This window comes from Protomyctophum parallelum (genome assembly GCF_964188405.1).
Source record: "Protomyctophum parallelum genome assembly, chromosome: 6".
Classification (NCBI taxonomy): domain Eukaryota; kingdom Metazoa; phylum Chordata; class Actinopteri; order Myctophiformes; family Myctophidae; genus Protomyctophum; species Protomyctophum parallelum.
Window position 1 is genome coordinate 11,407,402 of NC_139701.1, and position 16,814 is coordinate 11,424,215.

The 16,814-nt window shown below is 41.1% G+C and overlaps 1 protein-coding gene across 1 annotated transcript; it reads right to left on the reverse strand.

Annotated features, from left to right (window-relative positions):
• Nucleotides 1–12,226: 12,226 nt before the first annotated feature.
• Nucleotides 12,227–14,126, reverse strand: rgs16 (regulator of G protein signaling 16). Its single transcript, XM_083767711.1, has 5 exons — nucleotides 14,050–14,126; nucleotides 13,731–13,814; nucleotides 13,414–13,475; nucleotides 12,963–13,129; nucleotides 12,227–12,732 (listed from the first exon to the last, which is right to left on the reverse strand). The coding sequence occupies exons 1-5, from the start codon at nucleotides 14,091–14,093 to the stop codon at nucleotides 12,523–12,525; spliced, it is 567 nt and encodes a 188-aa protein (XP_083623837.1). The 5' UTR covers nucleotides 14,094–14,126; the 3' UTR covers nucleotides 12,227–12,522.
• Between the last annotated feature and the right edge of the window lie 2,688 nt (nucleotides 14,127–16,814).

The window sequence follows — 16,814 nt, forward strand, 5'->3', positions numbered from 1 at the left end:
AATCGGCCTCAGTTCTAAGTGGGTTAATTAAAATCTGAGCATGTATCAATGAAACCAAATGGGCCATGTATAGGGTCTCATTTGTACACCCTCATGGGTCTGTGCCATAACCGTGTTATGGAGGCGGGCCCCACTGTGTAGGCTATTAGGACGGGGCCGCACAGTAGTGCACACTACTTAGTAATGCAACAAAATCTGCATGCGGGCACAAATATGTGCTCATTTGTACTTCACAAAGCGCAGTGATGAAATACAGCTTATTGCCGTCAGCTATTTAAAAAACAATCGCATGTAGGATGTTATCTTACATACAATAATGACACTATACGCAGATTGCGGTCTCTATAGCCAGTTCATACAGTACATGGGCAACTGGCCTTAATATCAGAGTACTGATATAGTATTGGTTTCAGCTGTTACTATCCAAACATGCAAACATGACCCGCTTTAATTACTTCAGTCTATATATGTAGCTTAACCCTTAGAAGAGCAATCACGGGAAAACCCGTGAAGTAATAGCGTTCCGTAAATGGGCAATCACTGGAAAACCCGTGATTCTGTTTCTTGATTAATATCGATATATTAATAACCTCCGCATCGCTGTGTGAAGTCCCTTTATTGAAATTCCAACTGCAATACCCAGAAATCCCGTGTCACGTAACACGCGCGCACATCTTGGCTATAAAACGTGCCCGCCCCCTGGGGATCTGCATGCCTGGCCTGCATGGGGAGCAAGCCAGCTGCTTGCGGGCTTTCTGAGTTCGCTCTTCCCGGCCTGGCTCGAGCGATGACACCGTACTACGATCTGGACGGGTGACCAGATTTTTCTATGGTAAGAATCTTATTGTCTGAAACATTATATGCTATATCTATTCAGTGTGTATTATAGTTTCTAATCGCTGTTTGCCTCGCCGCTGGGGTAAGGCAGGCCGCTGAGCTAATGTGTTTTTTTTTCTTTGCCGAGCCTCTGGAGCGTAGCTAGCGTTACAGGCTGCGGCCTGCGCTCCAGAAGCTCTGCAAAGTTAAAAAAACAAACACTGCACAAATGGTTACATACATACGTGATACTAATTATACAATCATCCATTTGTAGCGACGACTCGGCACAATAAAATCATTTGATCGCTAGCAGTCATCGGAGAATATATAAGGGTCGGTATTAGCCCAAACCGACCATGTAGCTGCTAATTAGTTAGCATTACTATTAGCTATTTGTAGCATCGGCCCACGGCAGCACAATAAATGTATTTGATCGCCGGGTAAAAAACACCATGTAATGGACATATATAGTAGCGAGCACTGACTACAGCTAAATGTGTCTTTATTTGTATATACATCAGGCGAGCCGCGAGGACGAGGACGACCGAGGACCATGATGATGATGATGATGCTGATGATGACGATGAAGAAGAAAAAGACTTCTCCGACACTGAACCAGATACATTAATTCATTTCAGGGGGCAGTTGTGTTTTCTATTTAGCCTACACAGTACACACCGTCAAGAACTGGACTGCAGTGGTTTGGGGACACTGGGGGAGGCGTAACTGTTTTGTATGTAGAATGAATAGTTTATTTCGATCTTTTGAGAGGGAGACATTACACAAAAACAGTTTACTTTTTCTTTTGTGATCGAAAAGGCATAGGCAGAAGCTTAAAGCTTATTAGTGCCTATCCTTATCTCAACGTATTCCAAAATACTGTTGAAGATATGCATAACAATCAACATATAAACAAAACAAACAAATGACATTTATAGAAGAATAGAAAATTAAACAAACAAAAAACAACAGACAACGAGAAAAAACAAAACAAGGAGTGGAAAAAAGACAAACAGACAACGCTACAATGTTATACCTTAGTCCAACACTATACATGGCATAAACAAGGCTCAGCTCCCCGCTCATTCCAGGTTATATCTATGCAATAATTCCTGTTTGAGCCTCTTTTTAAATTGTTTTAGGCTGTAGGCCTATTTATTTTCTGTAATATATGTATTATAATTTTATTATGTTGGTAGTCAGAATAAATAAAAATGCACTATTTCAATCCGAGATACATGTCATTTTTTTACACTATTCTGAGGTTTATGTTCTGACTAAGCGAGTTTCAACTGTGATTTACTCTGTAACGGTAGATGGTAAGAACCCAATTTTTTTTTTATATAATACAGTAAACATTCAAGTCTACATTTCTATACATATCATAGGCACCAAGTCCGGAAAACTATGTCATTGGATGTGTTTTTTATCAAAACTGTGTTTCTTCATAACAGGTTTTTGAGATACATGAATGAATAGACTAGGGTACTGGTAAGACTATGTAAACATATTATATATCGAAATCTTCGTTAAAATGTCAAGTTTCATGAAAGAATAACAGTGAGTTTCTATCTTGTTCCAGTAGGGGGCAGTAGGCGGTTTTATTTGGGTTGGTCAGTTTGGTAATGACTGACCATGCTATTTATAGATGGCAAAATATCTACAGTGGTACATGTGGGAAACTTTTTATTTTTTTATTATTGAACTAGACAAATCACCCTTTAAAATGAGATATGTCATAGGTATAGGCTCCCTGTAGAAAAAAAGCTGTTACCAAAATAAACCTTAAAACGGCTGTATCTTTTTTCCATGTGCTAAAAACACTACATGGTGTAAGCGCATTGTTTTTTAAATGGCTTCCAACACAAAAACTATACATTGTATCAACTCAATTCATTTTTTTCCTGGAAGCAAACTTGTCAAGCTTTCTCTGAAGGTCTTTTATTGTCACAGAGTCACAACAGAGAATTTTCAATAAATCATTCAAAAACGCATATTTCCCATAGAGAAAAGCAATAACAACATGGGATTTGACTTGAACACTTCAGAGGGTTAATGACTAGTATTAAAATGTTATTGTCTTTTTTATGTCCAATTTATTTGTATTTAAGTTCATAAAGTTAACATAAGTATAACTAAATGCATTTGAAATTAAATACAAAAATTACTTTTCAGGATTCCAATTCAAAAATAGCATTTAAAAAATAATAATAATCAGGATTTCAATTCAAATATAGCAGCAATAGCAGATCTACAAGCTCAAAACGTGTCGCAGTGCGACGCATTTTGAGTTTGTAGATCTGCTATTTTTGCATAAATGTGCACTGTGAGTGTGAGTGTGCAGTGATCGACAGACATAGTCATGCACATCACTTGTCGTCACATAATAGAGATTTGGATTATCCAGAAATGATACACTGACACCACAGCGTGTATTCAGAGCGTCAAGCTGTGACTCCGCCCACCTAAAACTGGATGTGACATTTGTGGGCGTTCCTGTCTAGCGTGGTGTCAGTGTATGCATATTATGACTTTCAAAATAAACATGTCAAAGAAAAATAAGAGTCCATTAAATTAAATTGCATAACAATAATTTGTTTATATAGTTTGTTGTATAATGTTCTACAATTTGCCTTGCCTTGCCTAGACCTGTTACTGGACACGACATGCAGTACAGGCTACATTATATAATCATAATTTTCAACAAGGGTTTGTAAAAAAAATCCTAATTTCATTGTTGAATTAAGGTGTGACATGTGTGACTGTCAAAGATCTTACAATTTATAATTACAATTTAGCCATTTAGCAGACGCTCTTAATCCAGAGCGATTTAGAATTTAGCAAGAACAACACAAGGCAATCAAATGCATAGAAATAGTCATCTAGGATCACACCGTAAATAAATTAAGAACCTATAATCCGTCTAACAGTAGAATATGGCAGTAGAATATCCGTACAGTGAAACTATAAACAGATGAATAATGACCTGGCATCTGTCTACATACTGTATCTTGTTCTCTGCCCAACACACATTTAACACAGAGGATGTTACTTTGTGGATGAAGGCTCTCTTAAAATCCCTTATAGTATACACTGTCCTGGATATTACCCATTTAGACCTGAGGACGATTCTTCTAAATCCGTTCAGTTTTCTGAAAACCCTATGTTTCTAGGTCAGTGGTTCTCAAACTATTTCAAGGACCCCTAGAATTATATGTAATTGGCCGCCGACCCCCATCTGAAAATATGTTGTTCCAGCCAGGGACCTCCCAGTAGCAGAGTTTTGAGTTAAAACGTTTGCTCTGAAAGAATATATATTCAAAGATTTGCACCACATTTTCATGTTTTTTAAAAAATAGCAGATCTACAAGTTCATAGTGCGGCACTTGGTGCCGCGCTATGAGCTTGTAGATCTGCTATTTTCCAATAGCTAAAGTATAACGTAATGCTTAAAACACCAAAAGGGGTTCCCGCCCCGAGTGGGTTAAAGAAATGCATTCATGCTGCGATTGATTGATTGATTGATTAATGATTGATTGATTGAATACTTCATTAACAATTTGCAAAAAAAATGAAAGGCACAGTGAGTACAGTTCTATACAAAGCAGCAGTGGCTCATGGGCAGAGTGGAAGGTAGAGCCACTTCTAAAGTGTGCAATGAAAAAACGATAATGTTTTACTCACAGGGCAGGCCTTCAGCTCCCTCTAGTGTTTTATTTACCAAATTAAACTTAAAGGTATATTCAGTGATTTCACTCAAAAAACCTTAGGTTTCGTTTTTGACTGTGGGACCCAGCCTTTCGTCCAATCAGGATAGAGAGTCAAAAACGAAACCTAAGGTTTTTTGACCCCCAGGGGTTAACTGGGGACAGGGAGGAACTCCTTATATGGCCAGCACACTCTATAGTAGGGAGGATTATCACAACAAAACAAAAAAATAAGTGATATTTGAATTAAGTGAAATCACTGAATATACCTTTAATTCAAAAGCACATGTGGACGGCTTCATCACTTCATAGCAGATCTACAAGGCCCTTGTAGATCTGCTATAGTACGAGCCCTTCCAAATATTACATTCTTAGAGTCTTCTCACTATGAAATAATGATTCATTGTGGATTTATAGTTAGGCAACAGTATGGAACTAGAAAAAGTGCCCTTCTGGGCACAGGTCTCCACCAGGATGAGCAGATGTGAAAAATTCCAGGCAAAGGTTTTTCCTTGGCCTCTAGGGAGTTGGCATACAAAGCTATCCACAGGTCCGTGCAGTTAGAGGTAAAAACACTTTTCGGCCAGTTATAGCGCCACCTTGAGGCTGAGTTGAAATTGTTCATGTGGCATTTCGTCCTCGGCCTAGTGGGAATGTGGGTGCACAATTTCACGGAAATCACGCGATGTGTTCATGATTTGCAGCATTTTGTTTGAAACTGAGCACTCCTGTGAACTTTGGAAGCCAATCTTAACCAATCAGGATGGAGTCTGAGAAATCTGAAAGACCAGTTTCGTTGAATGGCTCTAGAGAGACTGTGTACCAATTTGCGCGATGTTTGGACAAAATCTGTAGGTGTACTGTGCAAAAACCTGTTTTGCACAAAGCGGCCTCCTGGTGGCGCTATAACAGGCCGTTCTGGAAAGTTTGGGGCAGAGGTTCATCGTTGGCATCCAGGGAGTGTGTGTGCAAAATTTGGCATCGACCGGGTTAACGGTGGCCGAGATTAGCTGCTCACGGACACACGGACACACACACACACACACACGGACGGACGGAGTGCAAAACATACTCTCCCCCATGCCTTCGGCCTGGTGGAGACAATAATGAAAAAGGCAGCTCCCTGATACTTTACTAGTTATAAGTCCGGCAGCCAACATGCTTCTTTTGTGGGAAATTTAGTACATAGTTTTTTTATTGGCCTAAAATATTGTCTACAGTATATAGATACAGTACATTCATGAATCCACTTGCTGTCGGTATTGAGCAATATGTTTTTACAATGGGATATTTGTGACCGTACTATTAACACAAAGCTTGCTAACGATTCCCTCTGATGCGACTGCTGATAGCATTGGTGGACCAACCTTTTCCAAGGGCGACAGCAAATGTTCTCTTATAGCGAGAAGCACACCGCGTACCTCAAAAGAAAGCCTAATTGTCCACTTGACAGGCATATATAAAAATTAACACAAACAATATCCTATACATACATTTTCAGATGGGCGTCGGCGGCCAATTACATATAATTCTTGGGGTCCTTGACATGAAATAGTTTGAGAACCAATGACATAGAAACATAGGATTAATTTGTAGAATCGTCATTTGTAGGTCTAAATGGGGTATCCTGGGAGCTCAAGAACAGTGTGCCTTCCTTTTTCATTGTAGCCTACAAATCTTTTGTTCAGCACCTGTAGAATATTTTTGAGCCGTGCGTGCGTGCGTGCAGTGAATTTATGAACGGTCAAAACTTATGAGTAGGAATATTGTTAATAAGAAATATGCCCACTAGGTGTCAGTGCACTGCCAGTGCCAGGATTGTATATCAGGACCATGTGCACTGTGTGCCCATCAGCAGTGCTGCATATTTGTCATCTTTGTTAACCCTGAAGAAAACAGATGCTGAATCTCAGTCTATTTTCCTATTTCAAGGTAGTGACGGCACTGCACCATACTGTTATTATAGTAATTACAGTGAGTACATGGCACAGTATACATGCTACAGTATAGGCACTACTTAGTTGTGCACTGGCGTTGTGCGTTGAAAGCAGCAGTTCTACAAGCTCACAACACATTTACTCTGTAAAGTGCTCATTGATAAGTAATCACGTGTAGCTCAGTCCATCTCCAGTACATGCAACATACTGTAGCGTCACTATTTACTGTATTTAGCAAAAATAGTCGCAACGTGACACATTGTGAGCTTGTAGATCAGCTATTTTAGGAGAGATTGTTAGAGAGGAGAGAGAGAAAATAGAGGGGCCAAGTACAGACCACTGTTGGACCCGAGAAGAACACAATTTTGTTAAGGCTACGAGAAAAGGAAACTGATAATGGCAAAACATATGGCTCTCACTTTTCTCACACAACAAATCCACAAGATACATGCCTGTGGGTTACCATGGGGTATTAAGAGGCTACATTGTGGGATGTTAATATGCATCAGGTGTGTGCATATAGTATACTGTACCAGCTGTCTTATTATACCTGATACTGGCCCCGCGCACTCATTGATGACATTTAAATACACAGAGCAGAAATTCAGCTACACTTCTTTGTACATTTGCTGCAGACAGTAACAGTGCAACTTACTAACCACTCACAGGTGGACTCACCTGTCCAATAGATCAGTGGTTTTCAACCAGTGGTCCGGGGACCACCAGTGGTCCTTGAGGAGGTTCCAGGTGGTCCCCAGCTAAAAGGTGGAGAGATTTGGTGTAGGGATACACTTTTTTCCTTTCCGATCCGGTCCCGATACCACAATTTCTGTGTTAGCCGATACCGAATCGCGAATACCAATACCAGAGAATAATATATAATAAAGAAATTTAAAAAGTCTTACTTTGAATTCCACCAACTGGGAATAGTGTTTTTTATCTGGTGTTGTGTTTATAGCAGACTCCTCACTCAAACGTGCACTTGCAGTTTGGGAAACTCAAAAGCAAACTCCACGTGCCCCAACATTTTATTTACATGCCATAGTGTCAACCCCTTACCCCTGTGTCGGATCTGGATTAGACTGGCATATTTGCCAATGCTGATATGACCCGATATGACCAAATAAGTAAAGTAAATAACAGCTAAATGTACAAAAATGTGTCCGCGACCCACAAATGGGTCCTGAGCCACTGTCTGGGAACCATGCAGTGCATTAGCAGTCTGAAAATGCCACGGTCGTAAGCTTGGCTGGCAGAGAGAGAGAGAGAGAGAGAGAGAGAGCAGTGGCCATTCTTCAGGGTGCTTTATTGTCATTATGGCAGGTTAAATCAGGTTAATTGTCATTTATATGGAAAGGTTGATGGCTTGTGTAAACACAATATGTCATACCAATTTTATGGTCTACTACCATCTCCTTGCAACTTCTGGTCTTCCAAGAACGTGTGGTCAAATAAATTCACACCACCAAGAACACTCTAGTATCCGGATACTGTTCTCGCTTGTTGACTTTGGACAAGAGCCCGCAGGAACTACCGTAACTAACACATTGTTAAGAGTGTTTCTGCAGTGCCGTTTAGAATGGTTGCCACGGTGACGACCAGGCCTGTTATCGCACCTGCTGCTAAACATGCTGTAGCAACAATAATGAGCAAATAATACAGGCATTGTCCGCTCTATCAGGAAATTGCAAATAATTGTCAACTTTCTGCGAACATGTGTGCAGCAAAAGTGCTCAAAGCAACTTACAATGGTTCGTTCATTCATACATTGGGAGGTGAAGGTAACCATACAGTCTCTGCTTTCACAGGTATGAATAGCAAAAAAAAAATCTGTTCTGACAAATTGTACTTCAAGGTTAAAGTGCATTGTGTTGCTGAGAACGGAAGAGCTAGCCGTGGTCAGAGCATTGAGTAAAACGCATTTTCCTCAGAAATTGAGTTTTCAGAGTTCAGTTACATATTTCTAGAAGGTTTACTTTCAAGTTGCAACTGTTGGGTCAATCTCATTTTGTAGCTCTATTGAAAAGCAAACCGTATTCAATAACCATATTTTCTGCATTCGCTCACAAATTATGATGCCTCATTTCACCCCGACATTCATGAATAATAATGTGATTATATGCATATTTCATACAGTGGAGTACTGAACAGTGTCGGCACAAACTCAGTCAAAGCCTAACATTTCAGTACCCAGGGGTGAGGGGCGCTAATATATTAAAGTAAGTAAATTAACTCATGTTGCTATGATTACTAGGTGATGTAATGGTGATGTAAAACAAACTGTGTCAAAACAAACATTAAATTATCATTATTGTAATTGGCATTTAATGTTTGTGTTAGGGACAAGACAATTTGAGAATCCCATCGTCAAATATTCAGGAAAACAGCGGCCCCTAGCTGTTGTTCCTCGAAGCAACAGTCTGTCTTGAGAGACTAGGGACAAGATGACGTTGAACTACATTGAACTAAAAACAAACACTCAGAAATCACACTTGTGTGAAGTGAGGGGCTCTCTAATCATCATACGTCATCATCATTATACATCACATTCCATGCTGCTCAGCCAATCAAATCATCACTATTATGTGGTACACACAAACACACAAGGCTGGGCATAGGAGGGACTAGCGTCTAGTCATTAGTCATTTAGTGCCCTAAACAAACATTAACGTCCATAGACTTGGCTGGCCACGAAATACATCATAAGGTATCTAAACAAAGTCGACTAAAACTAAAACTAAGACGAAAAATGTTCGTCGACTACCTTTTTCCACTGACAAAAACTAAATGGAAAGTAAATGAAAACAATTTAGTCAACAAATAAAAACTAGACTAAAATGTTAGGAAGCGACTAGTGGACAAGAGATCCAGTATAAGTCATTTTACACTTGGTTGCATGCTGAAAATAGCTGACCTAGATCGGCTATTTTCAGCAAGTGTAAAATCAGCCATTATGACGGCATTAATCTTCAAAAGCCACGTACTGGAGGGGCTAGCGCCAGACACAATAGAGGGTATACGCGTGACATCATCATCAAACCCGAAAGTTATGCAGGAATGCCTAATGAGTGTCAAAAAACTACTTTCTGGCCTTGACAGCCCATACATCCAAACAGAAAAGTCCTATCTGATTGCATGAAACAACGTTAAACAATGTTAAACTCACTTTTGCTGTTGCTTTGCCACTCGATTTGCCACTCGATGTGCCGTTCACTTTAAGCATGGGCATACTCTCTATAGAAGTAGTCACAGATGTCATGTCAATGTCATTAGATAGATTTGTAGAGATTCAGAGTACTGTTGTACTAGATCAGGGGTTCTCAACCCGTGGGTTGCGACCCCTCAGGGGGTTTACAATGTAAACTCTTCATCTCCATTTTCCAGCCATTCATACTATGTAAACTTTACATAGTAGGGGAGAGCCGCCATGGTTGTAACGCGTCATGGTTGTAACGCGTCATGGTTGTAACATGCACGTTATCTCTTGATTGGTCAACACCATCATGACGTCATCGAGTCAGTATGTGTACAGCATCCTACTCTACGTGCCCAGGAAGTGTCGCGAGACATGGCCAAAGCATTTCCAGGGGTCCCCAGCCAAAAACGTTGAGAACCCCTGTACTAGATGACATCTTTCAGGTCAACACAGCAACACTATGTCTAGTAGATCTAAAACGTTTTCTAAGCTTCCTTGTTGTATTGTTTTGCAGAGAGTAATGGTGTTGGAAGCAACTGAAACTATACACACACACACATGCATGATATGTAGATCAAGCAATCTGGATTTGTGCAATCCATAATGTAGTGTAGGAATATAACATGGTAGCAATGCTACCATGTGACAGTAGCATGCAGGCTGATACAGTGAACTAGATATGGTGTCGGTGGGTACTCACAGTTCCTACCATCCTAATGACCTTTTCCCAACCCTACTGAGTCATTCTTCTCAGCGGAGGTGAAATGATACAATCACCATGCAGGCCCATAACCTAAATGTTCCCGGTCGCTGCCCGCACAGAATACAAAACTCTGATGCTGGCATTCAAGGCAACCAAAGGTATGGCTCCCCCATATCTTGCAAGTATGATTGAACCCTACAAACCCTCCCGCGCACTCAGATCAGCCAACGCAGGGAAGCTGGAAGTACCCTCACTAAAAACGCTGGGACAACGCTCCACACGTCCCAAACTCTTCTCCCTTCTGGCTCCAAAACTGTGGAATGCACTTCCCATTGCAGTCAGAACTGCAGCATCACTCCCAATCTTCCGCCGTAGTCTGAAAACCCACCTTTTTAGACTCCATCATGGCCCATAGCACTTACCCTAACCCCTTAGATAGCATTTCTGTTGACTTAGATAGCATCTGATACAGACTTATAGCATGTTATGTAGATGGCACTATAATTGCATTGTATATAGTCATAGCACGCCATAGTACATATGTACTGTATAGCATAGTAGTATATATATAGCTTATATGTATAGTCTCATAATATAGATATTCCACTGTTACTTTCTTAGCTTACGCATGTTTTATGATAAATGCTTTTGTGATGTATTCCCATGCTTTTGTTCCTGATTATTGTAAATCGCTCTGGATTAAGAGCGTCTGCTAAATGCCTAAATTGTAAATTGTAAATTGTCCAGTGGCGTGCACAGATTGACATCACTTGCATGGTGCTAGAGCACCTGCCCTTTGCCCTCTGGACAGCAATGTGCCCTTTTGAAAAAAGATGTACAGTGTACACTGTACAGTATGTGGACCATGTTGACGTTGATCAATTCTTGAAGCTTCTAATATATTATTTGTGCCCTAAAATCTATAAAGACAAAATTATTAAGACAACCGGCCGGTTCCACGCGCTGCACAAGGTGCCCTTTTTTTCACTTGAGCACCTGCCCCTCTAAATGTCTGTGCATGCCACTGAAAATGTCTTTATACTGGAGCCAATTGTTTGTGAGGGTATCAGGTGCGGGGATTGCACTTTTTAGTTTTGAGAATGTAGACGTTTCAGGAATTGAACTTAATCATTTGAGAGGGGTGTGAACATCACAAAGGACAAAATAGGTTATGGATGTGATTATCTTTGTTAAAACAATTATTTGTCTAGATATCTAGATTAAAATAAAAACAATATTGTCATAGTCATACTTTATTTATTTTTTAATAATTATTAAACAGTTTTGAAAGAACAAAACAAAACTAACATCATCACACAATATGGCAAGTAAGTACTTACAAGTATTTTTGGTCTGTTTTATAAATAAATAAAATAAATAGGCTTACAATATATTTTACACGTGGAACAAATAAATACAATATATTTTAGACCTGGAACAAATAAATAAAGACAAATTATATGCATGTTCATCGAGAGTGCAAAAGAGAGCAAAGAGAGAATAAAATAGATTCAATCGAGAATCGTCAAATGTACACGTGCATACAGTCTTGGTATATTGTATATATACCAGCATCATTTTTCTTTTCTTTTTTTCCAGTAGCTGCTATACCTAACTCTGTGCAAAGAACTTCACAGTGTATTGACCGTATTCTATATGTACAACGTATGGCTATCGTTCTGCGTCGGTACTTCTCATTCCTTTCTCCCCTTCGCACATTACGTATCTCATTGTCTTCTTCAATGCACCTTTCCTTTCTGTTAAGGCCTATTCATAGTCTGGATTTTCGGTGGTGAGGTGACTACCGCTCCGGTGGTGAGGTGACCACTGGAGCTGAAATAACGTTGAGCGGTGGTGAGTAAAAACAGAGAGAAGGACTGGAGCAGTGTCGGTGGTTTGCTCTTCACCGCGTCTCGTGACGTCATTTTGTAGTTCGGTGGTCACCTCACCACCGAAAATCCAGACTATGTATGAGCCTTTAGAATGGTGCCCGGCTGCATGCCTGCCGCAACTCACAGACATCCATCCATTTCTAGAAGCCATCGTGAGAAGTGGCCCGGTCGGTCTCCACGTTCCGTACCGGCCTCGTCCCGCAACGCCAACCCTTTTAATGGCAATCATGCCTTGTATTCTCAACCCCCTTGAAAGGCGACCGCGTCTTCATATCTTCTCCCACTGGGCCTGCGGTTTGAAGGTCTTGCTGCCGGCTTGGGCGGTCAGCTCCCTGTACACCGGGGAGCGCAGGAAGCGAGGGTAGCAGTCCTTGAGCATCAGCATGTAGATCCTGTGCTGCGCCAGGTTGAAACAAGAGCCCGAGGGGGCCAGCAGGTTGGCTGTGGTGATGTCACGTGTCTCGTGGTCGATGTTGATCTAGAAAAAAGCGTGGCGCATAGACAGCGAGTATAGTCAGTATACACGGCGACTTTACTCATTATGCTGTGTCGTTCTGTGTGTGTGTATTGTTACACAGCACATAAGATTACTATTATTTTTTCAAACAATTGTATTGTATAAATGATAGTGTCGTTGACAAGTATAATAATACATAATGTGTCAACGTTCAAGTTTTAGGGCTCAATTTAAATAAAGTTGTTTCTTACCTCTCGGGGCGCGTCGACGCAGATGAATTCGTCATAGATCTTCTGGGCTTTAGCTGGCAGCTTTGCAGCAGATTTGATGCACTTGTATTGCTCACAGGCGAAGTAGAACGCAATGTTTTCCTCGCTGAACTCAGACATCAGGAAATCTGTGAAGGCACACAGTCCATCTGAGGGAGCAGAAAGGGGCCGGTGTCAATTCTGGCAACTGGCAAACTGTTTGTGAGTGTGAGTGTGAGTGTGAGTGTGAGTGTGAGTGTGAGTGTGAGTGTGCGTGTGCGTGTGCGTGTGCGTGTGCGTGTGAGTGAGTGTGTGCGGGCGTGCGTGCGTACTTGTGTGCCTGCTTGCACATGCGTGTGCACATGCCTGTGTGCTTAATGCTTATTTTATTCATGTATACCGGTATTTGTGTTAATGTGTCAAGATATTGGTAAAGTCTAAAAAGCCTACTTACGTTTACTTGCAAGGATATTTTCAAAGCACTCTCTCCACCTCAAGCATTCCTCTAGGTTGGGCCTGAAAATGCACACAAAATCACTTTCTGTTACACAGTATCTAAATAGGATGTAATAATCCCAGAGGATTATACAGAGACATTGGATTGGAGCCACTTGGAGGGGGGATGAGGGGGGAGGGAGGGAAGAAGGGTGAAAAGGAAATCCTGGCAACTGCACTTGTGTCCTATGTATACATAGAAATGCTGTCTATAATGTACTGCTTTTTCCAAATAAAATAAATATAAAAAAATGATGTAATAATCCCAAAGTTTACCTGTTTTTCAATATTTTGCAGCGAGATAGAGTCCAATCTCGTTTCAGCAAAACACGTCCCAGCCTTGCTTTCAGTCCCTTAGCCCTGGAAAAAAGTGAACAAAAATAGATATTAAATAAATTTTAACGTAGTCTTTGAATATATACCGGTACAAGTAAATTGATGTGTATGAGGTACCGATGGTGCTAATGATTCAATCTGGTAGTCCATTGCAATGCACTTTTCTTTTTCTTTTTTTTCTCTCAAATCTACCCCCAATCCGCATTACAATCCAAGTTAATATAATGTGTAATGATAAAAGCCAGAAGGACTGATGTACCTTTCCAAACAGGAGTTAGGCAGTGATGCAAGTCGTTTGCACATTGTGTGTAGCGGCGTTATATAATGTTCAGCGCGGTGCTGAGTGTTATCCGTCAGCCTGACCCCAAGAGAGGAGGAGGAGGAGGAGGAGGAGGAGGTGCAGCAGCAGCAGTGTCTGCAATGTGGCGGAGCAGACATTATTATACTCCTACCTCTAATGCATCATCAGCCCTCTCAGCCAATCACGTGGCGAGCGGTGGGGGAGAGAGAGAGAGAGAGAGAGAGACAGCAGAATAAAAATGATGTCTTGTATTGTAGCTCATGATTCCATTTTCCTTTTCAGTGTCCCTGAAATGTTGCCATGGTAATTAACATCTATGTAACCTCCGCTGCAACAACATTGACACACAATAGCAACTTCCCATACAGTGTGTTGTATACACGTGCTCAGACATGTGAATGAATGAATGAATGAATCTTTATTTTCGTGTCTTGTCGTTAAGACCCATCCCTTACGGGATTATAAGACACCAACAACATAAATAAACAATATCACGTTCACTTCTCACAAGCTACACCAAGTATTTGGTCAAAACAAAAACAGAACAGAAATAAGCTAAAACATGAAAATAAAATACATCACATATAAATTGTCTTTGTCCGTATGTCCCAAGCTTTCACTATATATTCTGCTAATGCAAATATCTTCTTTTCGAAAATCCATCTCAGTCGCTCTGCATCACTTAACCACATCAGATCTATATCTGAGTGTGTGTGTGTGTGTGTGTGTGTATAACTATTTAGATTTGGGGCACGGAAAATAAAACATTTTGTATGTTGGTGCTAATCAGATGTGGGCTTTAACCTATGCATAATAATTACACTTTGATAGTTCAATTTGATTTCATTAAACTAAAAAGCAATGTGTAATGGATACTGTGGGAAAACAGTTCAATTAGCCCTTCACTAAATCGCTCCCCAATCTGTCCTTGTCCAATAGGCACGTTAGCAACGTTTTCTAAGAGAGGAGACAAGCTGTACTTCTGACCCATTGAGATGCATTATTACAGGATTTCTCCATATAAATAATCAATCATTTCAGTAGCAAGAGCTTCAACATGTCTGCTAAATCTAACATGTCTGCTAAATCTAGTCAACCAGGCCTGCAGTAGGCTATGCACTGTGAACATGTGCATGACATTATTTCAATGAACTAGAAATACGAGGAAATATGGGGAGAAACAGTATCCAACTCAATCAACTTTAACAACCGTCCGTTTATTCAGAGTTTTCATGTAATGAACGGTAAGACTACGGTAACGCCTGGATGCGGCCCATAGAACCTACCCACCCTCTGAGTGGACTGCTAATCAGGCTAATGGGTTGCTGTTATGATGCCCTGCTTGAGGTATTGTTGTCACCTGTAAGAATATCCTGCTGATACCATAGAAAACGACCTATATATACCGTATACTTACGCTGATAGAACCACTATCTGCGACAGAGAAGGCGCGGTCTCTCTCCTCTAAGCCTCAATGTGGTCGGTGGAACCTCCAGTAGCTCTAGGTCTGTTGATCTAAGGTGCTTAGTGGTGGTGGGGGGGGGTACTTTACCAGGTCAGAGATGTAGGCGGGGGCTAGTCCGTGCAGGGCTTTGTAAACAAATAAAAGTGTCATAAAATGAATTCTAAATGGCACCGTGCAGCCAGTGGAGGGAGGCCAGGACGGGAGTGATGTGGTCTCTCTTCTTGGTGCCGGTAGTTCACCAACATGAGATGCTTATTTTCAATTCATCAATTACACACCCCATGAAGCCTTGAATTCATGGAGATTTGTTTGCATTCCTTAAGCCAATTATTTGATGACTGGCAGAGTCTCCGGACTCAATAGGAGTCTCCTGCTGAGTTCCCTATATCCTATTGACTGATGACCCGGTCATCAAATGATTAGCTCAGGAATACCCTGAAGAAGGCATTCTGTGTTTACGTTTCTGGAGGGAACTTATACAGGTGTTATTATAACTCAGAGAGTCCAGATCAAAGTAACACTCCACATCCATGGTTTGTAAAATACAAGGAAAATATGATGTAGCCTATATAAGACTTAAGACTAGAAGTTTGAAGCCATTCATAACTATTTACAGTGTCGGCCTCTCAACAACAGGGGTGAAAGTGGCACAAAATGGAATAAGTAATTGTGTAATAGTGATTTGAATGGTTCTTTCTCAACACGTGTCAATGGTCCCACTTACTGTGCGTGCGTGCATGCTTGCGTGCATGCTTGCGTGCATGCGTGTGTGTCTGTGAGTGCATGCGTGCGTGCGTGCCTGTGCACGCATGCGTCCGTGTTTGTGTGTGTGTGTGTGTGTGTGAGGGTGCTCATCTGTCTGCCTTCCCTCAGGGGGCCCATGCAGGCAGACAGATGTTCACGGTGCCTCGGTCAGTGTGTCTCTGTATTAAACAGTAACCAGTGAAATGTGTCTCTGGGCAACACCGTGGACAGTAGCAAAGTCGGCTCTTCGGTGCTACTGAAAATTTCTGACGAGCCAAAATCATTTCGGCCCAAAGCGGTAAAATAGGAGTATGAATCGGCCCTTAGTCATAAGCCACGATAAGCAGTGAGGCGTTAAAAAAAACAAACAACAACAAAAGGAAAGTTCAGGCCTTTGGTATTAGAGGTTGTTATGTGTGTTGGTTGGGGCATGAATGCACATGATTGTGTATGCGTGCCGTGCATCTTAACTCATCGACCGCCCCTAAAACGCTGTCGGCTACCGCCACCATAG

Coding starts and splice junctions, on each gene's coding strand:
- rgs16 (XM_083767711.1), bottom strand. CDS start 14,093: ATGTGCAAACGACTTGCATCACTGCCTAACTCCTGTTTGGAAAG. Junction 13,476..13,730: donor TGCAAAATATTGAAAAACAG/GTAAACTTTGGG, acceptor GTGCATTTTCAG/GCCCAACCTAGAGGAATGCT. Junction 13,130..13,413: donor AAATATCCTTGCAAGTAAAC/GTAAGTAGGCTT, acceptor CTGCTCCCTCAG/ATGGACTGTGTGCCTTCACA.